Source organism: Argiope bruennichi, chromosome 9, assembly GCF_947563725.1.
Source record: "Argiope bruennichi chromosome 9, qqArgBrue1.1, whole genome shotgun sequence".
In the NCBI taxonomy this organism is placed as follows: Eukaryota; Metazoa; Arthropoda; class Arachnida; order Araneae; family Araneidae; genus Argiope; species Argiope bruennichi.
In genome coordinates, this window is record NC_079159.1 from 89,193,057 (window position 1) to 89,220,647 (window position 27,591).

Here is a 27,591-nt window from a genome sequence, read left to right on the forward strand (position 1 = left end):
TTTCATTTCAACAGCCCTGCAAATAACTAAATCATTTGCTTTCGGTGTGTGGAATAAGATGCTGAATATACCTGAATATTTATTGAGGTTGATTTACAACTATAAATTCATAAATGTATGTTGTTACAAATAAATTATTTGCTCTATTTGTAACAATATATATTTACTTACTTTCTTATAATTTATTGCAGCGTACCTACAATATATGAGATTATAGCTAACAAGATAACCTCAGATAATTAAATTTATATCCCTACGTTGCAAACAAGAGTTGCAGACGATCAGATATACTTAATATTGCACATATACTTGTCATAAAACTGAGGTATCAAATATTACTACCATTATCATAACATTTCCCTCAGTTTTGAAGTATTTACTATTAGCAATCAGCCCAGTTTTTTGCAATCTCTTTTCATAAATATATTGCTTAATAAATTACTCTTATAATAACAGAAATTTAATTTTGAATTCTATTCGAAATTCGAATATTACAGTTTAAGAAATGCTTCCATTTTTCTAAAAGTAAAGTTGTTGATTCACTTTGCTTGTGAATTCAAATGCGCATAAACGGAATTTTTTGTAAAATTAAAAAATTTTGAATATTTAAGTACAAAATATCCGCCCTGGGATTATTCTAAAACAATAATGTCTCCTTTATTAAGTAAGCTGATGTAGATAAAATTTCCTTTTCTTTGAAGTTTCAACTTTATACTTCTCCTTTATACTAAAAATACTAATTCAAAATTTAGAAGGAAAAAAATTTAATTAATTTATTTCTAAAATGACAGAAAAAGAAATGAGCCTGAAAAAGGTAAATGATATATAGTATAATATAAAATGAATACGATCTTAAACATATTCTTGTAAAATTTTACATTGAGCTCTAAATTTCAAATGCTGCAATAATTTCCATTAATTTAATAAGCACTGTTGCAATAATTACCAATAATTTAATAAATAATATTGCCGCAATTTCCATTAATTTAATAAGTAATGTTGTGATAATTTCCATTAAATTTATAAGTAATAGTTTATATTAAATCACAACTAAAGTTTTGCATTTCAAGCGAAACCAGTCCGCTTGCCCCAAGTATAACAAATGACCACTCAATTTCTCCATACAATTTAGTAGGATATGCTGTTATAGAATTACCTAAAAATAGTAAATTCTCTTAGTTCAAAAGAATCCTATTAATCCGAGATCATCATAATTGCTAATCTAGAAGCGCTTGATATAAATAGAAATCTCAATAAAAGCGGTACTAATTAAAAAAATAATAGAAGTAAAATAAAATCGCATAGAAATCAGGTTTTATTCTTCTTTACAAGTTCGTGAGATACGATTTTGTACAGCGTCACTCAAATTACAAACCACTTAAATGCATAAAACTACTTGGAATTAAAAGCAAGCATTTTGAATCAATAACAGTTAAAAATTAGATATGTTATAAATTAAAAATGACATAATAGAAATAAAAAAATACTATACAAAAAAGAATAAAAATCAATTTCAAAATTAAAACTTCTGATTGAAATTTAAAATTGCAGTGATAACACTTAATAAATGTACATCTTTTAGACAACACTTTATAATTTCATTATAATTTCCAAGTTAGTCTTTCTACGATATGATTTCTTCCTCGTGAAAAAGAAAAAGAAAATCCGAGAATCAACTTACTCATGCCCAAAATATAATTTCTGGGAACGGTTCCGTTTACGTCAGCTCGACAGGTTTCAAATTTAGGTGCTGAATTCCTGCTTCCTGGGCTGAAAAGGGAACTCTGGTGTAGTTTACCTTAATTGAATTAGGCTCGTCGCCAAAAAAGGATTCCTGCTTTTCTTAATGTCAAATAAAGAAAAAAAAATTCTTTTTCGCTTTGTTTCTCCACACTTTTTATTCTTCGGTTGCTATAGTAGAGTCGAAATGCTTTGCAAACTTTCATCTGTTCTTCACCCCACATTTACACCTTTGAAAATGAGAATAGTTTCGGCTTCAAAAATGGCATTATTAAGGGCACAATAAGATAACAGAAATGGAATTAGATACATTAGATGTAAGTTAACTATATTCCCCTTTTTAAAAATTTAATTCATTGATCAATATTTAAAAAAAAGATAATATGTCGTATCAATCAAATAAATTACGAAAAAAAAAATGTTTTTAAAAGGATACGATTCTCGAACCTAATGGCAGAAAAGCCGTTTTAAGTAGAAATAACATATAATTAATTATTTTGCTGAAACGACTTCTGACTTACAATTATTTCTCTCGATTTATGCTCATTTTTACAATTAAATATTCTTTTTACTTTCTAGTACATAAAATAGGCAAAAATAAAATATTTTAACTGGCAAAAAAATTTGAACTCGAGATTTTGACTAATTTACACGTTTCACACTTCCCCGCTTCTGAAAATCAAATTTTTAGAACAATGCCTGTCTGTCAGAACTCAGGCTCAAAAATACCTAGAGTTGGAAGAAATTTAATATGTTGTCTTTACACGAAATTCGTGGATAAATTTCTATCGAATGCTGAACAAAAGGCATTCACAGAAAGTGTATCAAATTCAAAAATTCATTGTGTTGGGGGGGGGGGGAATTTAATACTTTAATAATAATAAATTTCTATCAAATTGAATGAAAGACAATCATAAGAAGTATGAACTGCGTCTGAGTCCTAGTAAACAAGATAAACAGCTAGATAAATAAAACTTATTTCACAAATTTAACACCTAAACTGTAGAACCGTATCTAAATTTTACACAAATCCATCACATATAATCATTTTTTGATCTGTACTTTCGCGTGCATGTAAACACGATAGATCAAAAATGTAATAATTTGAAAAAATAAGAATATGTGTGTGACTACATTCACTATTTTGGATCAAATTTGTTTTCAATAAATCCAAAAAAGGTATCCATGTTGTATATTCTGGTTTTTACTGTATTATAAAACACACTATCTTCACATGTGAAACACTAAATATAAAAATCTGAGCACTAATAGCGCTTTTGGCCTAGCCCAAGATCCTTGTTTTTTCTGAGAAACTTCGATGACATCCTACGAGTTGCAATTTCAGCTTTTTTCGCGCATTTCAAGACATAAATCTGTTTTGTGATTTCTTTAGTTATATTTTTTATTAATATTTTTCCGTGTATCGGTAGAGTTTTGCATTAAAAAAGTTAATTAATATTATCTTTTTTATTTGAGTTTTTAGATTCAATAATAGCAGGAATTAATTTTTTAAATACATTTTAAGAAATAATCTAAGAAAAAAAAAGTGCATAATAACTATATACTTAAGATTGCAAAAATATGTCATAAATTTCACATACGTTGCACAATAAATATATTGTTCAGGGTGTTTGCTCACTCTAATCGTTGCAAAACAGTTCATTTCTAAGTCATTAGAATGGTATGGTCAAATGCAAAAAATGCTTTAAAGAAAGGAAACAATCCTATATTATGTTGTTGAATTAATAAATAAAATTTGAAAAAAGTACGAAATCTAAATTCTTATACTGCCATTTATATATACCCACTCCAATCCTCAAATATTTAGTAAAAAATCTTGATATTTTCATGGAAAATTTTCCAAAATCTAGTAAATATGCCTACGGTACAAGCGCAAACTATACTAATAATGAAGATGAATTAGCGAGCGCGCGTGTGTGTAGTGTGTGTGTGCGTGTGCATGCAAGTGTGTGTGTTGGTATTCTACAGATCAAAGAGTTTGCTCAATAGATCCTAAATTTGGCACTCGTATACCTTGGAGAGCGGTAATGTGCGCCTTGGAACCATTTTTTGAAATTTTAATTAGAATTTTAATTTATTAAAAATTAAGCTGAATGTTGGAATTTTTCAGCAATAACTTTCCAAATATATTATTTCACAAAAATAATTTTTTTCATTGTTTCAAGATTTTAAAAAAAGCGTCTTTTTTTTTTCAAGCATACTAATTTAATAGGGTGCGAATTTTTGCTGAATTTTGACAAATTTTCAAAAATATTTTTTACCTAATTTCCAACATTGTTGCTCTGAAATTCAAACCGTTTTCATTGTTTCATCAATTACTCTATCGTCTGATTTTTTTTCCCATTGCCGAAAGCTAAAGAAAACGGATTCTGCTTAGCTGTGTAATTTACAAATATAAAAAAAAAAAAAAACTGAAGTTACAATATCCTGAAGTTTAGAAAATAGATAAACCTGATATTTACGTTTTAAATAGCGCTATGATGTTACGGGACTACCTCAAAGAAAGATTCATGTACACGAAATGGCGTAACTAGGGTGGGACTAACAAGATGAGTACTTTGGGTGCTATTACTGAGAGACCCAAAACTAAGGAATAAATTAGTTTCATTTCTGAGAAAAATACATTTTTTTATTTATTTACCTAAATTTTACTATCAGTTCAAAAGTGTTTTTATATAATTGTTAGGATTTAATTTCTATCGGGGCGTTATTTTATGCATGTACACCTCTGTGTACACGATAAATAGAACTTGACTAAGACAATTAAAAAAACACGGCTTTCATGCCGGATAATTTGGTGGAATCATGAATATGGAGTTATAAAAAAGATTTATCTGAAATCAAATATAACCTTTGCTCCTGACGAACCAGCTGGCAGCTGGTATTAATACCTAAAAAGAGGCAAAGTCAGTATTGAAGTTACGTACGATCAAAGAGTTCAGAAGGTAACGAGAGAGAAGTCATACGAAAGGCTTAAAAAGTATCCAGTAAAATTAATAATACAAAAAAATATATATTTTTTAGCTTGAATGATAATAATAAACAAATTTTTTTATCAATATAAAACTTATTTTTATGTATTTTATAATAAATTTCATAAAATGTCTCTTTCAAAGAAAATTTGATCTATAACTTTTAAAAACTAAACTTTCAGAAACTTTAACTGAGCTCTTTAGTTTACAACAATACGAATATCAATTTTACCACTGTATCTTTTAAAGAAAAGAGCTGCATTAATTTATCCAAACGTTCCTCGGTTATGCTCATGTGAATATGGTTGAAAACCATCTTTAGTGCACCAAGTTATCTTTTGCAAGACCCTGAAGATAAAAAAGATGTTAAGGTAATATGAGTTATTTTGAAAGTTCACGGAAGAGCATTTTATAATTTAATTATTATTTTAGATATATCTACAAAATATAGACATTTTTAATTGAATTTATATGATTTTTAATTCAATGAGTAAATATTCTTATTTTCCTAAAAAAATTTCTGAAATGAGATTCTACTTCAATTTTATTGATTCAGTTTAACAATTATTTTTATTGTTTTTCTTTGATAGAAATGGCAAATATTTTGAAATAGTTCAAAGAAAATTTAGAATAAAGTTCTGCGAATCATAATAAATATATAATTATTCTATCACTGCTTTAATAATACATTTATATGTATGCATATTATCCAAATGTGTTCAATGCGCAGAAATAATAAAGTTTTTACAATATTTTCATTATGCTTAAGGTTCCATAAATTTCGAAAAAATTTACAACTCTTTCTCTAATGCAATATCGTTAAAAATATATTTTACGGGTAAGAAAATTTAAAAGGAAGGCGAAAAGAAAGAGTCTTGAAATTTATCAGAAATGGATTTCCAAACACAGATTTTTTATTTTCGTTCATATTCCGATCTTTCGAGTGAAGTAAGAAATTTAAAAAATACTGGGGGGAGGGGGGGGGGGGCGCTCTCTGCTCGATCCGCTCAGAATTACGTATTATCTCTAAGAATTACGTACGTTGTGGTACGTTTGAGATTGCCACGTGATCTCGTCTTGTTTCGCTCGCTCACCATTTAGCTAAGCATATTTAGTAGTAATAATTATAAATATACTACACATACTTAAACATGCACATAATATATGCATGTTCATTTATAAGTACATACATATATATAGACATAAATATTCATAATTTTAAGTACATACATTTTTATTAATATAAAAATTAGAAATTCAAAATAATTTGAAATTATTTGAAATTGCATGAAATGCCAAAATTAATTTTTCAATCAGTTCTAAAATTTTAATCTACAATTAGATTAATTTAAAAGCCATTTAAAACTTCTTCAAGAAACTTGATGAACTTCCAAGAGGTAAACTTCCTGACCAGTTTCAACGATTTTCTTAGCCAAAAAAGTTTACCTCGCCCATTTGATGGTTAGTAGTTAACAAATATTCTACAACAACTTTCTTATCGCGGCAACTTTTCATGTATTTTCCAATTGATTTTGCTTCCCCCCCCCAGGAACGTGCCAGGGAAAAAGTATGGACAACAACTATGTTCATTTAATTTGTAAACTTCGCTCCATATGCAAAAACGCTTTACACTTCTATTTTATAGATATTATTTGAATATGAAATTAATGGAACAAGAGAAAAATGTAATTATTGTTGAGTTTCATTTTAAAAAAAACTGCCTAATTAGCTAAGTATTACTGTAAATTAAACCCTTTAAATAATTTATAGGAACTAAAAAATATGGACAATTTTTAAGAATCTGAGAAAAATGGTATCAATGATAACTTTATTTTTCAGCTTTAAATGAATATTTTCTATTAAGACGTTTTTCAAGTCTTACTTCCAGAACATCAGAGATACCTCTAATAGAACATGAGACCTTCTATTAATTCCATGATTAATACTTTCTTTATGTCTGCAACTTGTATTAAATTTACTAACCTGTTTATATCAGTCATTTCCGAAGTTTAATAACGAAAAATCTGTCCAGTTTTTAATATTTTAGTACTATGCAATTTGAAACATTGTTATAATTTAAAGACAATAAAAATGACATTTTTCAACTAAAATTTTGTATAATATATATTTTAAAAAATACTCAATTGGTTTTTTTTTTTTTTTTTTTGATTCGGCATTTATTTTCTTTTTAAGATTACGAATTTTCATACGACTGTTTTCAATTTATTATTTGTCTTTAGTATCTTCTTCCTTTGTTGATTAATCACATTGATTATGCTATTTGATATGTACCAAAGTGAATAACATTGGTAGATATTTGAAATAGTAATCTAAGCTATCTGCTCTTCTATATAAAAAAATCACGTATTTTTTAATCTATAATTTTTTTTTTATTTTATTTTAGTTTCTAATTTATTTTGTTTCACATGTAGCAGAATCTGCATTTTCCCCACAAAGTAAATACAATCTTACCACTTAACAAAGACAACAAGTTTATTAGTATTATTATTAAATAATTTCAGTAAGATTTCAAGGTAAATACAGAAATGTCGAGAAATACAGAAATGTCAAATTAGAAGTAAAATGTCGCTGATTTTTTTTTTTTTTCTTTACACAGTAATTAGAATTATTCAGATATCACTAAAGTGCGGTATAAAATATTATATTCGATTATCCTTCTAAATATTGCCAACTGATGGCTAAATATGTAGACAAAAAAAAAAAAAAAATCGAAGTAGTGTCTGTCCCTTCATTCACTTTCTACTTTTCCCCATGTCTCTAGTTGCATAATTCGATCAAATTTAGCTATAGAAGTGTGGATTTTCATTTACTTAAAATGCTAGCAGGTCAAAAATCTATAGTTATAAAAGAAAGTACAGGTGTGTGTTATTCTAAAGAATTTTGAAGAGTACATTTAAAACAATCTACCAGATGAAAAAAAAAAAAATTTTTTTAAACATTTTTTCTGAAAATTTTTAAAAATTTAAATTAATAAAATGCCAAAGCCAATCTTTATAGACTTTCTATAGTTAAATAAAGCAGTTTGATTGATTTCATTTTTTTAATTTAATTAAAAACAGTTTGCAACTAAATTTCCTTGCAGATTATCAATAAGTAAACCTTCTTTTTCCTATTTGTTTCCGAAACTAACCAGAATTACGAAAAATAACGAAAAAGTGGTTGTTACCAAGACAGTTTAAGAAGCCATGATCTAAAAGAGATTTTTTTTTTTTTAAATTTGCATCATAAGAATGATATGATAAAGAAAAAAAAAATATTTCGGTTCAGTAGTTCAAAATGTGTAAATTCTTGTTTAGACACATTTCTTTTGGCATGCACAGATAACAAATTCCAAGATTTACAATAAAAAATATGAGAAAAATTCTTTACCAAATGACTTAAACCATTGGAACATTTTGAAAATATTCAGACGCCAAGCTCGATGGTATGCGACTCCCCCTCCCCTGCATCTTTTTCAAAGTCAAAACACAACATTGTTGGCCTCTAGATCGTGCTGCCATCTGTTGATAAAAATTATCTTTATTTATATTATGAAAACTTCATCCAAAAAATTTATAAATTCGAAAAGAAGGAAAAGGCACAAGTTTTTGTATTTTTATTTCTTAAATTTCAAAGCAAAAATTACGGTTGTATTGCTTTAGCTAGTTTTTAATTTATTAAGTCAATGCAGTCCGATTTATTGGAAGAAAAAAATGTGCCATTTATTTCACAATTTAAAATTTTAATTATATATTTTCTTTACAAAAAATGGTATAAAAATAAACATTCATTGTTGTAGTGTTGACTAAGAAAAAGAAAAGAATCATTTTTCTTATTGGGACTATAAAAAGAGAAAAAATTTGCTAGGTTTTAACGGATTACTATTTTTAATTTTGTGTAAATGAATTATACAAAGAAAAAGTTTTATAATCGTCAAAAAAAATTCGCCTTAGAAATTTTGAAGATCTCCACGCTTCAAACTTACTGGTGTTCGAAAAAGAATTTTGGAATCATTTGTGGAAGCTTGTGAGCACAATAACGTATAAACAATTTGAGCTAGACAGATGAGATTTGGTATGTAGTTGCGTCAAATTTGAACGCTCTTAGGTAAAATGAAGCGCATACATAAAAAATTTGTCTGACCCTAGTACAAGTGAACATGGTTATTACAAAATGTAAAGAGCTAGATAGATGAAACTTGGTATACAAGTTAAAGCTTTAAAATGTTAGGGTCGAATATAAAGGAGGTGTGCCCCCACCCTTCCCTTCCAAAAAAAACTTTAGATAATACTTCATAATCTAGAAGAAAAGGGACTGATCGCATTTGATTAGTGTAAGTTACTATACAATATCTTCACAATCTTTGATGTATTGAATCCCAACCAATATTGTAAAATTGTTGTTGGATATTTTTTGCTAATGGTTTGATAGAAATATATTTGATTTTTTTTTTTTAACTTTGATCGAAACCGGTTAAGTAAGAAAAATAAATTAAATATCTGTTTTATTTTTATAATTCATCTTTTTGTCGCTTTATATATTCCATTCCTTACAAATATTTTTTTTAAAAACCCTTCATTGATGAAAAATGAATTCGTCATTGGAGATTCTCATGCAAGATTACTGTTTATGTTAGGTTTAATACATTCAATAAGTCCAACCAAGACAATGTGTCTGTAAAAGAGTAATATGTGTTATACAGTGTCAAAGAAGTTGTAATATATGTATGCATGTATGTATTATAGAGCATTATTTGGTGCAAGTTTGTGGTAACTTTAATATTGGCATTCATAGAAACTTTAACGAGTAACAATTTCCACTAATACTACTTCTTTTTATTTCCTACAAAACTAATTAGCTAAAATATCATCTCTAATTTTGTTTTAAAATAAAATTATATGACATATAATGGCACAGTTCAGATTCAAATGCCTTATTGCCGGCCAAACGGTGCTCTTATAATTGACCTCTAAACCATTCCAAAAAATTTCTGTAGCTAAGAATATATTCTTAAGCATGATTCCCTTCTCTTGAACCTTTAGTCTGTATCCACCTTTATAAAATAGTAGAGCAGTTTTAGCTCCACTTTATCATATTTTGAACCAAAACTATCAAAGGATTAAGGATTGTAGGTTTTAAGGATTAAAGATTGTAGGTTTGTACTTTTGCATGCATGTAAATGTGATCAAAATCACAATGGTTTAAATCAATGAAATTCGTAATGTGATTTTTGTAACTAAATTTGTTGTTCAGTGTCAAATTTTGTTTTCAATCTGTCAAAAAAAGCTGTAATATCATATTCGGTTTTTTAGTGTACTACCAAGCACAACACTCTTATGCGCAGGACACTGATAATTAAAATACAAGCATTTGCAGCCGTTGCAGACTTTTCTAGGGATCACAATTTAATATGAAAGAGAGGGTGGGATAGCTTCTTTATGAGAAAGTATGCAAAAAAATTTCGAGATAATCATGCTTTTTTTTTTTTTTTTTTCTATTTTGGTTACTGAGTACTGATTTATTAAGCAGGCTAAATCTTGACTTACATATCTGATTAAAATTTTCAATAAAATGTATATTTCGATTTGCATTTTAAAAAGTTCTTGCTCAAAAACTGAGAGATGATTTTTTTTTAATATTTCATTAAGAAATAATTTTAATTTAGAAAATTAAGAGATTTAATTTAAATGAGCACTGTTAATTTCTATAACTTGAACTCAACGTTTGAAAATTTTTCAAGAAAAAGGAAAGACTGTTCATATTCTTGCTTCAATTATAAATTTTATATATGCTGGTAGCCAGATAAATAATTAAAAGTACAACTGTGTTTTGAAAAATTAGGGATGGGGGACAGGAAAGGGGCAGATAAATTTTAAATGCATCGATATTGACATTTTGTTACTTTTTACTTCAAAATAATCCCCCTATACGGCTTCATCATCTGCATTCAGTTTAAAAATTAACTGTTTTTACAACATAAAAGACTCCATGAAGAAATATATTCTTAGGTCATTACCAAGGCTTTAGTATGAAATCTGATGTGACCTCTAAGATGCTTCAAATTTTGAGAGTTAAGATTTTCCTATGTGTTTTGTGTATGTCTACATAAAAAATTAATTGTATAATTTTATAAATACCCAAAAATTTTGTTTAAAAATGTCTGATTGCAATAAAAAAATAATAATAAATGCTAATAATAATAATAATAATATCAGAGAAATTGTCATGGAAAGACTCTGATATTATTGTCAATAATATTAGACTGCCATCAATCAAATAAGTATTGAATTTCTTATTTACAGTTTTGCATAAATTATTTTATCTTTATATAAAATACTAATTATTCTAAAGCAATACGAGACTTTTTTTTGGGGGGGGGGTGAAAGCAATACTATATGCACGTTTTAACCAAGGACGGATGACAATAAAAATAAACAAACATATATTGTTCAAATTTTCATGTTACACCGCATGAAGACATTTCACTGTCATTGGCAGATTTAACATTAACTAGACCCACAAGCACCATAACCGGGCAATTTCCTTTTTTCAAGAAGGCAGAAAGGTTCCAGGTGATAGTTCTAGGAGCTCACAGTGGCTCTCACCATACACTAAGAGACAAAGAGTCTCTAGTGTATGGCAAGTCAAATGTGGGAAAACTAATTTGCACAACAAGATCCAAGATGAAAAAGAACTTAATTATTGTAGTTGAAAGAAAATTTATGAATGTTAAATTAATCTCATTTATTTGGAAAATTTTAATATATGAATATAAAAAATCTCAAGAAAAAAAAAACAAGTCGCTGCACTTTTTTAAATATTTTTTTTAATTCGTACAAATGTTTGTGGGAGCACAGATTTTACAAGTCTTTTAAATCATTTGGGTTCTTATATAAATGGCTTTATTAAGGAATAGTTTCATTAAATGGTTTAATATTTGTAATGTATTGGTCATCTCTAAACTCATAGGCAGGATATACTTTAATTTGGTGGCAAATGCATAAATATATAAAATACAAAAGTCTTCAAATAATTTTATAAAGAAAAAAACATTGGCAAAATTTTATTTCAAATTTTAAATTCAGAAATGAAAAAGGAAATTCAACAAAAAATAAATTGTTTAAATAATCAAATGAATTAAGAATTTATATTTTTAGTTCAATATTGCACATTTCATTAAAGAGTTATAAAAATATTTCATATTTTTGTAAGCGAAATAAATAAAATTAGAATTTAATTAATTACAAATCTATAAACTAGATTTTGGACAAGAAATTTGTAATGAATTCAAATCAAATAATTTTAACATTGTTTAAATATTTCTTTTACATAAATGATTTTTTTCATTTACAGCACAAAATAAATCAATTCATAAAAAATAAATAATATTCTGTAATTTTATTTATATTCAAATAAATAATAAAATAAAATTTCTAACAAAAAAATTTAATTAACAAACAAATAATTAAAAACAGATTTACATTTACATGATTTGGACATCAGTGGCATATTTATAAAATCATAAATCAGTCAAAACTTCAATACAATATCAAAAATTATAAAGATTTTTTTTTGAAAATGTAATAGCATTTACTATCACAGTTAATAACTCTTTAAAGTTAAAAGATTTGCATGAATATAGCTTTTACAATATCAATTGACCCTGATTTATTATATCTTCCATTTTCAACAGTCGTAGTTTTAATCCAGAATTCTTTTGATAGTCATAATTTGATTATTTTCAATCAAGTGATGATAAAATTTTCTATAATTGCCAACAATGGATATATAAGGCCATAAATAGACAGAATTGTGTCACAAAATTCAATCCAATAGCTGGAGATTCAGAAGGCACTTTAATGTATGTGCTTATTATAAAAGTTTTTCTTTAAAAAAAAGCAAAAACTATTTTCGAGTCTTTTCTCGGCGACTACTGCTGGCACTAGTGAAAGTTGAGCTTTGGCTTGAAACTCCTTGAACAAGTTGCTGTAAAAGAAATAAAAAAGAATCATTTTTTGTTGTTGTTATTGTTGAAAGTGATAAATAACAAATATAATACAAAGCAATTAAACTCTTTCTATTTAACATAAACAAAAAAAAATTATATATATTAAATTATTCAACAGTAGAAAATTATATCAGTTTTATTTTAAATCCCATATATGTGTGTTCATAGCATTGCTTTCCAAATTTATCCAATGTCAATATAATAGTGGAAATTCAAAATGTTATTGCTTGGTAAAATTATAAAATGGTGAAACAACAGTTGTCAAATTTAGATATAAAAGTGACAAAAAGACAGTCATTACCCTAAAATAATTAAATAAGATGAAAACATGATATTTAAAGCTAATATATAGAGCATCAATGAAGATGTTCCAACACTAAACTGTTGCATTTTGAATACATAAAGAAATAATGTATTTTCTTGGACATTAATAATCTACACTATCAAAGATTAGGATAAGAAATTCGTTATTATATCTGGAAACAGAAAAAAAAAAAATTTTAATTGAATACATACATTTTGAGTTTTGCAAAAAGAATCAAGTATGACATATTCATAAAATAAAAAGGGAATTTAAGGAAATTTTTAATTTATAATAAAAATTAAGTAGTTGAAGATTGTAATATGTATTAAATATAGCATCAGGAAAGAAATAAAATAGAATCATATCAGTTACATATTACAATCAATGCTTAACTGTTGCAACAATCTCTTTTTTGTAATTTTTTCAGGTCTATAAACGTAATTTACTATTACAATAACACCACATAACTTTGATAAGGCTATTCAAAAACAATCAGAATTAATCCACAAAAAGTGGTCTTTCAGGCCAACAGTATAATTTATTCCTGAGGAATAAATACACAGTTATGCAAGTTGGAACAAATCGACATTCAAACTGTAACTTGATTTAGGACTACTATGAACCACTGAACCAGTTGTAATTTGCTGGAAAATGTGACAACATATGATGCAATAATTAATTTTGGGGGAAAAAAGCATTATTAGAGATTTCTCTCTGATAAGGCATTATAGAAGATGTTACATTTAAAATGTGTATTTCAGAAACGGCTTTTTATTACATAATTATATTCGATTATATATATTTTTTCATTCAGACACTTCTGATTAGTAATTCTACATAGCACAAGGACACAGGTTCTTTTTTTTTTCATATAGTTTGTTTGTTTGAATCACAAAATTTCTATACATACAAAATTTCAGAGCAAATGTTTTTTTTTTTTTTTTTTCTAAAATGAAACTTATTTTAACATGGATAAAAAAATACATTGGCTTTAAAAAAATAAACATAAAATTTGGAATTGCAAATGATTTTACAATAATTTTTAATTGAATACATACATTTTAACCAACTTTATACATATTAAATATATTCTTACCTGTTGGGCAGGAGTTAATGAAAGTGAGACTGGTATAGTGATGAACTGTTGTTGAGGACCATCTAAAAAAATCATTATTATTAATACAAATATAACAAAGAAATAAACGAAGAAAAAAAAGATTTTTCTACAGAAATTTTTTTATAATAAAATGAACTTTGTATTTGCACAACATCTGCACTTTTTGATTTAATAAATCGAAACTCATATAGAAAATTTTTCATTTCCATTGAATTTCGATGTATGAAAATCAAACAAATCCAATGCAGGAGAGAAAAATCAATACAATGCAAAAGCTGAAGTTTGTTTTAATTATTTAATAATTTGAATGTCAAATTTCAGAGTGATATTAAATTAATTTTAATATATGTGTAACAAATATTATAGAATTAATAAACAGCTAATAGTTTCATATCGTCACATATTTACAAATATATCAATATAAAGAAAGTGATGAACCAACAATGGATTGAAAAATGTTCATTAAACATAGAAAAACTAATTTTTTGAAGAAAAAAAGAACAAATGTATATAAGTGTGGTAATGAGCAAAAATAGAGGGGGAGTAGAATAGATATATTTAAAAAAAAAGTATTAGAAAGGACAGTCATAATATTACCAAGTGAAGATGAAACAAGATTCAAATATTTTTTCTAATTATGATTGGTAAATAATAATGCGTACACAATCTTATGTGAAAATATTTAGAAATAATTTGTCAAATTTTCTACAAATAAATTTAAAAAAAAAAACACTGTTTTCAAATAAAATAATTTAATATAAATTCTAATACACACGTTTAAGTTACATGTTCCTTTAAAAAAAATTTCTACTGTATGAGGATTATGTATATTGTAAAATAAATCATATCTATAAAAATTAAGTACTTTGTTCCTGTCCCAGATTCAGCACAACACCTCCTTCCTGCAAACTGGCTGGTGTAGCATACACTAACCCTTGACCTGTATGATACAGAACAGCACTGTTGTTAGTTTGCAGAATGGTTGGAGGAAGAACTACACTCCCTGGAAATATAACAGAGGTATATAATTATTAATTATATGAACTGTAACAAAAGTATATTTTTGTGTGATGAGAATAAAATATGCATCAAATGCTAAAAAAGTGAAATAATTTACATTCTTAGCATACATTTGCAAATAATAGATCATATGTTTTATTTTAAGAATTAATGTTGAATGTTTAAACAATCTAAGATTTAAATTATGGATGCAAATATTAAATTTAAATAGTATTAAAAACTCAAACTTCTGAGTTTTTTTTAATGAGGGACAGTCTTTAATGCAATTTGCTAAGAAGAAAGTTATATTTTTCATTCATGATATGCCATATCAGCAATATGAAAATTGTGCAAGCTGATAACTAATATCTGTACAGACAACAACAGATAAACGAATTAACTTCAGAAAAGAAATAGTAATCATAAGTGAATTTCAAAACTTTTTCGGATTTTATAGAATTTTGGAATAATACTTATAGGTTATTGATGTTTCATATTTTCATATGTGGATAGATACAATTAAAATATTTAAAAAAAACAAAATATACAAATATAATCTTTCTCCCTATTCAAAGATATTGAATTGAATCCATTGAATAAAACTCAATATTATCCTCTCAATTTAAAATCTCATATATTGCATAAGATTGGAAAAAATATATATACTCTTAGTGTTCATCCAAGAAGTTATTAATAAAAGTTAAAGAAGTTGAAGCGAAGATAATTTTACGGTCTACTAAATTATTAGATATTAATAGTATATAAATATAGTAATCGCAACTGCATAAAACTTCGTAGCTGTTTTATTTAAAATTATGAATCTGTTGCTATATCCTATGGATATTATTTTTGTAGAGTACATAAAATATATTGGTTATAAATTAAGACCCTCATAATCAACAATATGAGATCAACCATTGATAAAAAATTCATCCAAATAGCAATTATATGCTTCGTGCTCTTTGTAATTCCAATGATGAGCATTATCCATTGTATTTGGACATTAACAGTTAACAATTTAAATATTTTCTATAACAACGAAATTTGTCGAAATGTATCTGAATAATGAAACTTTATGTATAATTAATTATATTATAGTTATTCAAAACATGTATTCACTTTCTGAGATGCTGTAGATTTGTATATAATTTTCTTAATATATGTATATGTACAGTATCTTACAGTATTCTTAGTATTCTGTACAACATTCTTAGTATTCTGTACAGTATTCTTAATATTACATAAAGGCAAAATGCAAAATAGTAACCATACCTGATACAACAGATAAGTTTGCTGATGATGATTGTACGAGTGATATGGAGTTTTGACTAGATGAAGAATCAGATGCTGTTTGATTTTTTGTACCACCTAAAATGTTAATCATAATTAGCATAAATAAAATCCATTTAATACTGCAACAGTGTAATTAAATTATATACAAAAATATATACCTCTCTTGTTCACAAAACTGGTAATTTAGTAATATAATTAGTGATAAATTTGATTAATCTCATATCCAATAATAAAAACTCTATGCAATAATTTTAAAAAAATAACCATTCTTCATATTTTTTTTATCAAATAATTCTACACAGCTTATAGGATGAAACACGAATGTAAATTGAAAGATTTGTGGAAAAAAAAAAATGAAAACTTAATAATAAGACTATGATAGCATAAAAATTAGGACAAAGACAAAAATAATTTGAATATACTAAAATTCGAATGTACTTCGTCATAGACAGATATTAATTATTCTAAACACACAATTTTACAGTCCCTCTGAAAGAAAATACATATGTAGAAAAGTATGTATTATTAGTATTATTAATAGAATGTATAAGTGTAAAAAAAGCATTAGTAGCACAAATGACTCCAAGCAAGTATACTCAGAAGTTAATCAAGAAGTAAATAATATAGGGTCCACAATAAAATATAATTAAAAAACTTTAAAATATTTGATGATATTAATAACACACAGGTGTAAATAATAAAATGACATTAAATAATATCATGTAAGAAATTATGGGCTTTGATTTTTAGAATGTAAAATTTTAAATCTTGAGGTTAGAAACATCAGTTTAATTTAATTAACTAAAATTATTTAAATAAAGAAAAACTGCAGATCTTTATATTGAAATATAAAACCTATTTTTTTTTAAAACCAAAGATTAACTTGCAGCAATGGAGTAATAATATATTTGTACTTCAGCCTACATCTACCTATATAAAAAAAAGTAATAATAACTACTTTATTTCACCACTGCCACTAAAATTTGAAAAGTTTATTCATAGAGGATATTTCCAAGAAAAAAAGTATCCTTTTTCAGTCCATTCTTGAAATTCTCGCTCCATGACTCTCAGGAGCTTTTGTTTGAGACCGCTTAAACTTTCCCCACACTTGACCTTTTTTGAAAAATGACATTAGTTTGAACGAAATATTTTGTTGCAATTCCGAAATTGGTTAAACAAATAAGAAAATAAATAAGTTTGTTAATCTTAATATAAAACGATTTTAATCGAAGATCAAAATCAGAACCTGCTTGAAAAAGAAAAACTATTTTCTTCACACTTTTTAATACAAAGCTTGAAGAATCCGAAACAAAATGGCGAAGTAAAAGTCTTCACAAATCTTATGTTTTTCTGTGTGACCATACTTAGAATCTAGATTTCCAGTTACTTTCTACTACAATTAGTTTCTTATTATTTTTTAATATAAAGTCTAAAGGACTAAGTATAATAAAATGGTACAATAAAAACTTGCACCGTTAAAACAAATAAATAAAATGGTGAATTAAAAACGTTCTGAAATCGTTTGCTTATTTTTTTTTTCACTTAATTTTCGAAGCAAGCCTTGAATATCAGGCAAAAGCACAAAAGCATCTGATAAATTCAAAAAAGCATTCAATTCATCTTTTATTTATTTATTTATTTATTACTTTAGTTTATTCTCTATAAAACTATACAGTTTGTGAAACCGAATACACAGCTTTACAGAGAATATTTAGAATGTAGAACTCAATTTGATTCTACATATCTTGCACCTTCTCATTATGATAACTTTAAATTTCAATATCAACTATCATGTTTACACAGATAAGAGCGAACGAAATTGTTCGGCTAGAAGAAACACTTGCCAGAGGTCAAAGTTACGCATTCAATCGAAATGTCATTAACATATTACCTTATGGGGGGATGGGACATAACAGCCTTTTTGTTGCTTTAAACTGTAGAATTGATTCTTAACATGTCACTATATCACGCACATGGATACGATACGGGATAAGAGGAAATGTGAAATTGGAAGGGGCAGTTAAATAAAAGATTATTAACCTGATAGAAAAGTTGAAATTACATATGCATAGGTATTAAAAAATTTATAAAACACAACAGCGAAAGTTTAGATAGTTTAAATAAGTCAAATATAAATTTAAAAAAAAAAAACGTGAAATATGAAAAAGTTTTAATTTCTTCTCAATAAGAGAATAATTTCATCAATAGCAATGTATATGAAGAAAATATCTGATAAAAACATTCAATATCTGATAAACAGATCAATATTATTTTTCGAAAAAGTCGACTTTAATGAAAATTTAAAAAAAAGGTATCGAAAAATACCAGTAAGATTTTTTTTTCTGTATATCCGGAAGCGGGCATTAAAAAAAGAAAGAAAAATTAAAATCCTACTCTAGAAATATTGTTCAACAATTTCGCAGGTGATTTTTTTTATTCAATTATTATTTAAAAGAAAAAAATAATGAAGATTACATTTTGTCTCAAATAATATGCTAGGATTGACACTGAGAATGAGACAAAATAACTAAAACAACAGTTAACCACATATTTAATTTTCACTTTTTTTCTTTTTTTTTCCCCCTGAATAACGATTATACAGGAAACATACAAAAACTGCAGAAAAACACTTTTAGAAAAGGATTTTTCTCCCTCTTCCCGTTTTCAGGTAACAATTATAGGCATAATTATAGGTATAAAAGAACAATTATAGGCTTTTCCGACGACCTCATTTTTCTGACAAATAAGAATGCTTCAAAAAAAATAATCATACAGATAACGATCTAAAAGTTTTTTTTAACATTTCCTCCTGTAAATACATACTTTATAGTGATTGTGCAAATTTCGCTCAAAGTAAGAAAAAAAATCCTTAAAAATTTTTTTTCTCTCCCCCTATCTTTCTTTCCTTCTTTATTTATTTATTTACTTTATTGTGTACGTAGTATAGATAAAGTTTAGCAATCGCAAAAAATTCGAGGTCGAGATTTTGAAGAGTCTCCACGTTTTAGACCTCCCCGAATTCTAAAAACACATTTATGGAAAATGTCTGTCTGTCTGTCTCATTCAACTTTGACAACACCCCAAAATAACTCAAAAACGCTCTGCGCTAGACGGTTGAAATTTGATATGTGATCTTTACACCAAATTTGCACATTTCCATCAAATTTTGTGGCAAATCTGCTCAGAGGAAGTCCGTCTGTCCGATTGTTCGTATATAAATTAACACAACAATTACAAAACGAAGAGAGTTAAATGGATAAAATTCATTATACTGATTTAACATCTATAGTGTGGACACATGTCAAATTATGAGCTAAATACAACTACGGGTTGGTCTCCGTCGATCTGTACTTTCAGAAACTTTTAAGGACGATAATTCAAAAACGAAATGACTTAAATATATCAAATTTGGTATGGTATTTTGTGTCTACAAGTGCAGTTTTGTGTCAAATTTTGATTTCAGTCGGTTGAAAAAATAGTGTCTAAAACACACATTTGATTTTCGGATACTCTTAACGCATGCCAAGGATAACACGATAGATTCAATAAAAATGCTAAATTTATGTCAGAAGTTAATATTTCGTAACTATTGTACGTCAATACCATGTAAAGTGTTCTCTGACATGACAAGTTTATTAGAGAGTATGCGAGAAAGTTTTGGGGAAACCAATCTCGCTGGTTTAACCCTTTCTAGGGCCGTGGGAAGTATGCTTCCCTCCAAATTTATCAATCTTTGTATGAATTTGTGTAGGTTGGCATAAGTTCGGACAAATTTTTTTAGAAAGACAGAAACTTAGATGCATCAGTTCTTTATCTCAGACAAAATGATGTGTCTTGATTTGTAACTTAATTATTAATTAACTAAATTAATTAATGAATCAAATTAAATTTATCTAATAAGCTAAATGAATCCCTTTTCTTATTCTAATTTCAAGCCTAAAAATATTTTAACATAATACGACTAGAAAAAAAAGGCCCTTCAAAGGTTTAAAATTTATATATGATCTAATAAATCTACCTTAAATTTCGACGACTCATTTAATAGCATTTTATATATTGTCTATAACTTTAAAATTTGAACTTCTTCTCTCATAATAATAGTCTTTTATTTAAATGTGTAAAAATGTATTTCCATTTCTTCACCCTTCTCATATCCGGACCACATGATATAGGGACCTTTTTGGGATGATCAACTTAATAACATAAACATAAATTTTATGTATTTCTTCCAAGTACAATTTGGTTGGGCTGTAAAGAAAAGGGGTATCATTTACCTAAATATGCACTGCATTGAACTATGATATAAATATTTACGATATATTTAAAACTATTGAAAGGAAGGTTTGTGAAATGATGAGAAATAGAATTTAATTTGGCATGTCTATTAAAAGGTAGAAAGATGTCGATGAATGAATCGAGCATACTTTTAGACTTTTCTTTCAGCTGAATGATAACGGGTCATAAGCTGGTGGATTTTACAGAACTTCGTTGCGAATTCCTAGTATTTAGTTGAAAAATTTGGCCAATCAATTTTTAGATCATCATGTAATACATTAGGCTTGGCATTCTGGACTTTCATAAACAGCTTGCTTTGAAATACCATTTGGACACTAGGTTCAGCAAAGTATCTTAGCGAATGCACACAGATTTTAATCTATTCCTATTAAATTTAGAGAATTTCACTAAAAAATATGAAACTGAAAGGGGGAAAAAAAAGAGCAGTGACTGACCTGTCATAAGTATAGAAAGATGTCGGAGAATGTTTCGAGCATACTTTTGTACTCTTCTTTAAACTGAAGGATAATGTGACATAAGCAGGTGGATTTTACAAAATTTCGTTGCGAATTTCAAGTATTTTGTTGAAAAATTTAGTTAATCATTTTTTGGATTGTTATACAATACATTATACCCGGATTCCGGACTTTCATAAACTGTTCGTTTTGAAATACCATTTGGGCAAAGTATCTTTCACAGGCAAAGCATCAAAGGGTTGCCTAAATGAAAAGTGGACACTTGTGATTACGTCAGAATGACTGCAGCTATAGCAGCACTACCGAACAGGTATATAAAGGGCGATAGGGAGGTGTGCACTGTATACGGCGTTCAACAGTGAAAACTTTTCGTATTAGAGGAAACTGGTCTAAAGTAAAGTCGTGCTATACATGGATGCGTCCAAATCGAAGCGTGGTAGTACGGTTTTTGATTCATCGACTGCCATGGACCACACTCTTGACTGATTTCCTGCCCCAAAAGAACGCTATCAGCTCAACACAATACTCTGACGAAACTACGGAAAACAATATTAAAAGCAAACGACCAGGCCTTCTCATACAACAAATGATTCTTCTCCATAACAACGCCAGCCCACGCGACTCCCATGAAACCCACCCAGATGACCTTAAAATAATTCCGTTGGAAAGTGTTGGAACACCCGCCGTACAGTCCGAATTTGTCACCTTCTGACTTCCACATCTTTGGGTCACTTAAGAGAGCATTACAGGGGACACGTTTCCATTCGGAGGGCGAAGTGAAAGAAGCTGTGCAGGAGTTCTTCAAGAATGAGCCACCATCTTTCTACAGCAAAGTCATAGATTTGATACCTAATCGATGGGACGTTTGTTACAACGCCCACGGCAATTTCTTTTGATTTCCAATAAAGGTATTCTTTTCATTCAAGTTGTCCACTTTTCATTTGGGCATCCATTATAGAATAGCATTTGGGCCATTTAACAAAGTAGTATCGAGTGCACATAGTTTTTAATCTGATCCCAGTGAATTTTAGTGAATCTCACTGAAAAATATGAAAGGGGGAAAAAAAAGAAGAAAAAAAGAGCAGTAACTGACCTGCCGTAAGTATGGTAGTGAAGCCAGCACTAGGGACTGATGAGCTGGATTGCGCTAGGTTGGATGGTGATGTGACGGAGGAACTGGATGTGGTGAAAGATGGTTTGCCCCCCACCACCCTCTGAGTGGTGGACGTGGTGGGCAAGGTAGATGCAAAAGACACGAGAGAAGGCGTCAGTAAGGTGGTTGCAGAGGTCATAGAGGAAGGGGACAGCTCAGACGTATACACGACGTTCTCTGGGCTGTCGGGCATCTGAAAATGAAACGAGAAACTTAAGAGAACAGGTCAAGAAATAAACAGATTTCAGAACAGAAAAAAATTTGCAAGCCCATTGAATTGTTATTTTCCAAAATGACAGATCCAAAATGAGGTCTAATATGAATTTTCAGAACGTTTCATGAATGTACCTATATGATCCTTAACAATACAAGATAGTCGTATTCCTAATTAAACATAGATACCCGAAAATGCTGTTATGATGCCTTCACTATATAGAAGGCCATTTAGAATATCGAATAATATCAATGGAGGTATTTATCGTGTGTTAACTGGGTTAGATTAAAACGCAAAATGCATTAATTTAATATTAATAAATAAAACAACTGATATTAATTTTTAAATTGAATAATAAACGGGCATGTATAATAAATAAGCGCACATAAACTTATATGAAAATATATAGCATGTTTAAAAGCCAAGCTTTAATAAGTTTTGCATTTAATTATTTATTTGTTTATTTTGAGAAAGAAAATGAAAATAATGTACCTTTTTTTTCCAAGTAAAAACGTAAGTTAATTTTATTTTAAAAGCTAAAACATGATCAATAATTCGAACTGATTAAGAGACTGCATCAATCCCGAAACGCATATTTTAAGTTAAATATTTTCAAACAAAAAAAGGAATTCTTTAAAAAAAATTATAATGCTATTTATTTTTTACTTTTAATGCTAATACAATGTATTGCAGTCTAAGTAGTTTCATTAAGTTTAAATCAGATCAAATTGCTTCAACTCTGTACCAAAGTACATGTACCAGCAGATGTACTTTGGTACAGGTACATGTCAAAGTGCATTTGCCTAGTTTCTGAAAGGAATTCCATCACATATTAAAAGATTCCCAATTTCATAATAGCGATTAAACATATATGGAAAAATTATACATTTGAAATGAATGAATAGGGATTTCCATTTCGCGAGGCTTTTGAATCCTCGAGAAAAATTCCACTTTTTGCGTTCGTACGCATACTGTAAGGAGGCATTTGTCATCTAAATACGGCTCAGGTGGGGTGGCCTTTGCCCGCAACGGATAAAGAGCTTCCTTCTTCCAAATTTAGATTCTTCCCGGCTGCGTCTCAAGTTATGCCTCTTTTGCACTTTAAAATTGCCACGGAATGGGACAGTTTCGCTCCAGCCTCCACGAAACGGAAAGGGAATTTTTTCCCCCTCCCCTTGACTTCAGCAGGGGTTCTTGAATTATTCTCAGATATCACTCTCAAGAATAACCGCTGAGATGAGGAAAGTAAGGCTTTTAGAATTAATACTCCAGTTTTAGCAGACTTTTTATTCTGTTTTTGTTATAAATTTGCATATCCTGAGGTGATATATATATAAGGATGTTTATCCTTCCGCGTGAAATCCTCTGCCGAAAAAACAAAAATTTCGTATTCCAACATCCACTCCCACTCCAAAAGATTCCCCTCGAGATTTGAATCTTCATATTTTCTTAAGCAATTTAGGAATGCGATGTAAATAAATGATAACAAACAACGAAAAAAAGAAGTGTCGGTCAGTAGAGCGCAGGTATAAAAAGAATTTAAGTGAAACTTGCACATTTCACTTAGAACAATCTCGCCTCATTTTATAGAATATATATATTTAAAAAAAAAAAGAAGAAGAAGAAAATCTTAATTTTATAACTTTTATTATTGAAAATTTAAAATAATTCTTAAACATCAGAATTCGCAGTAATATTTTCTAAATAAATAAAAACGTCCAGAAATAAAATATGTTTGACACACAAAATGTATTTTTTAACGGTGAAATGAAATAATTTAACAGATGAAAAACTCTTCGCGAGCATCTTTTGCACCAGTTTGATATATGAAAATGTTTTCAATATAAACCAATCAAGCAAGTTTAAAACATAATGTTACCTAATAGTAAATAAAAAAGAAAACTAATGGGAAGACGGCAAAGAAAAAAATCACTAAATGCATTATTCGAAAGAATTCTTTATGCCAAAGAATTAATATGCAGCAAAAGTGCATATAAAATATAAAAGGATATTAAATAAAATATATCATGCAATATATTTTATTCACGTCTAGGTGATATTATTTAAACATAAATTTTATAAAACTGGTCACCTTTCAGTAGTTTAATAATAATATTAAGTCATAAATTTCCATTCACTCCTGTTTTAAAGACATGTTGTCGTTTTTACTTTCGAGTATACGTAGTATAAGGAAAGTATACTAATCGTCAAAAAATTCGTACTCCAGATTTTGACGAATCTCCACGTTTCAGACCTTCCTTTGTTTGAAAAACACATTTTAGGAAAATTTCCGTCTGTTTGTGACAAAGATAACACAAAAACGCTTTTAGCTAGACGAATGAACTTTGGTATACGCTCTTTACACCAAGATTTGCAGATTTCTATCAAATTTTGAGTAAAATCTGATCAGAGGAAGGCCGTCTGTTCGGTTATTTGAATGATAGTTAACGCGATAATTACAAAACCAAGAGAGAGAAAATTCGGTACACAGATTTAACATCGATATTGTGTATTTCTATCAAATTCTGAGCCAAATCCAACAAGAAATTGACCGTTTGTCGGTGTGCACTTTCAGAAGCATGTAAACGCGATAACTCAGAAACGAAAGGACTTAAATATTTCAAATTTGGTATGGGATTTTGCGACTACAATTGCAGTTTTAAATCAAATTTTGGTTTCAATTGGTTGATAAAAGCGTGTCTAAAACGCAAATTCAGCATTTAGACACGTTTTTAATTAACACATTTTAATAATCAAAAAAAATTAACCGCATGCCAGGGATTAATCGCCAAGATATGCAAGATTCTGTCAAAATGCTAAATCCACGCCAAAAGTTAATAATTCGTAAACTATTGTACGCCAATGCCATGTAAAGCTTTTTAGGGACGACACATTTATGAGAGAGTAAAAAGATATTTCTACAAGTAATTATGACAGGAAAAAAAGCAAAGATTGGAACAAATATTAACAACACCAATTATTAAAGCACCTATTTGAGCTCGTAAGCATGAAAATTAATTATACCATATATTTTTCAATCTAATGGTCCAATTAACTCACTCAATCAATACAATTTCAATAACTTTTGTAAGGACTGTTTTATATTACGGAAATGTTAGGAATGCCCCGCAAAATGGATGACAAAATCTTTTTTTTTTCCCCTTCAAATCAGATGGGCACACTTATCAAGACTCCCCCTCTCCTCCTATGCACACACGTGTTCCAAGTAACGAGCGATTGTTGACTGATCGACGTAAAACCCTTAACCATCTCTCGAGTTTTTCCTTGACAAGCTTCCATTACCTCCTTCAGATGAACGTTATCAACAACCACAGAGCGCCCGGCTCTCCTCTATCTCCTTGACATTCGTTTTTAGAACGAAACATTACAAATTAGACCGAAATTTATTGATTGTACTAAACTGAATGCATAGTTCATATTTCATGGTTTACCGGGATTTTACAGTTCATTTTCGAACTAATCACAATCTAAGAGATTTCGCATAAGTGAATTTCATCGATATAATGTTAATAACATAAAGGGAAAAAATTCAGAAAATAATTTTTAAAAATGCTTTTAAAAGCACACTTTTGTTAAAGTACTAAAAATCAAGAATTCTGGAAGTCTAGCTTAAATCATAAAATCTAATTTAAGGACCGCCAATCGAAGCAATTGATTAGTGACTCCGAAGGGAAAACATAAAACATCCATTACGATAGCAGTAAGTTATTCCTTGCTAAAGCACACGTCGGTTTACCAGTTTTTGTATAATACTGATTTTGATTGAATACTTTGAAGACAGAACTCATATTTTTTCCCGCCGTACGATTTTTCTTAATCATACGAAGTCTTGACCTTATTAGGTCACTTCTAAATGGGGGAAAAATCAATTGATGGAATTCTTAATTTTTAAATCAACAACCACGTAAATTGGAGCGAATTTTCATAATTTGCTAATTAACTATTTCGTAGAATATGTCAATATTTATATCATTCATGAATCGAAGAGCATATAATTTAACAAATTCACCGTTACGGAGCAGACATTTCGTCCGGTAGGAAAATCACTGAGAGTTAGGGGTGACTTCTGTTTAGAATGTACACTCATGTATAAATCGAAGAATTTTAGAAGAATTAGTAGTTAGAAAACAGAGTGTAAAAAAAGCACTGTGAGAAGTCAATTTATGCATAGTTCGAAAGAAGAAGGGGGGAGGGGATTTTTCTTTTTTTTTAATAAAAACTCGTTGTCCACTTTTTGATGGTTATGTTTCTTTAAAAAAACATATCTAGATCTCAAGAATACATGCAACGAAAAAGATTTATTAATTATATTTGATTAAAATTTAGAAAAAAGACAAAAACTATTCAGAATCTGAATAGCAACTTTAAATGAAACTCGTCAAACAGTTAATAATATAGAGTAACTTTATATTCTTAAGTCATGCTAGACGATTCCTCATTCAAGACGAATAGTTCGATATATATATATTCTGAAACTGCTTTTAAAGGGATTGAAACATTCTCGACATCCTCGTCGAAATTTCAGCTATAAATAAAATGGTATTTTTAACAATAAATATTATATCTGATATATAATTTGAAATACATAAAAAGAATGGCGTATTTTTATCATAAATTAACCTAAAAACATTTGCATCTTTAAGTATCTATATGTTTCCTAATAGCAAATCGAGTATGCATCGTGATAAAATAATCTTGATGCTCGTCATCACAAATAGGAATGCGCAGATAAAAGAATTTCCGATTAAAAATCACTCTAAAATTAGTACAATATGCTAGCATAGCTTTTTAAATGTTAATAATTACAGTGCAATTATTTTCATTTTAATACATGTAAAATAAAAATTTTAAAAATATTAATATCATGTAAATTGAAAACATAAAAAATTCATATTTTTCATCATAAACAGCCTCTTTAAAATATACTACTGCTCAAAAATTTGGGGAAAAAATGATTATACAGATGCATAATGTGTACAAATACTGTAGTACAATATT

At 28.3% G+C, this 27,591-nt stretch overlaps 2 protein-coding genes across 4 annotated transcripts in view; both read right to left on the minus strand.

Moving 5' to 3' along the window:
- LOC129985138 (retinol dehydrogenase 13-like) overlaps positions 1–8,200 on the minus strand; it is a 77,688-nt gene extending 69,488 nt beyond the window's left edge. The window contains exons 1-2 of one of the 3 annotated variants that reach the window (XM_056095058.1): positions 8,124–8,200; positions 1,682–1,970 (exon numbers count right to left, since the gene is read on the minus strand). In XM_056095058.1, the coding sequence (XP_055951033.1) occupies positions 1,682–1,685 (4 nt within the window). In that variant the 5' untranslated portion in view covers positions 1,686–1,970; positions 8,124–8,200. The remainder of the gene's footprint in view (positions 1–1,681; positions 1,971–8,123) is intronic. The other 2 variants (XM_056095059.1, XM_056095056.1) reach the window with 2 other exon arrangements.
- Positions 8,201–12,224: 4,024 nt separating this feature from the next.
- The window catches only part of LOC129983837 (serum response factor-like), a 57,900-nt gene continuing 42,533 nt past the window's right edge, over positions 12,225–27,591 (minus strand). Inside the window, exons 3-7 of the mRNA XM_056093496.1 lie at positions 22,299–22,551; positions 16,434–16,529; positions 15,028–15,165; positions 14,142–14,203; positions 12,225–12,719 (exon numbers count right to left, since the gene is read on the minus strand). Of these exons, the coding sequence (XP_055949471.1) occupies positions 12,639–12,719; positions 14,142–14,203; positions 15,028–15,165; positions 16,434–16,529; positions 22,299–22,551 (630 nt within the window). The 3' untranslated portion in view covers positions 12,225–12,638. The remainder of the gene's footprint in view (positions 12,720–14,141; positions 14,204–15,027; positions 15,166–16,433; positions 16,530–22,298; positions 22,552–27,591) is intronic.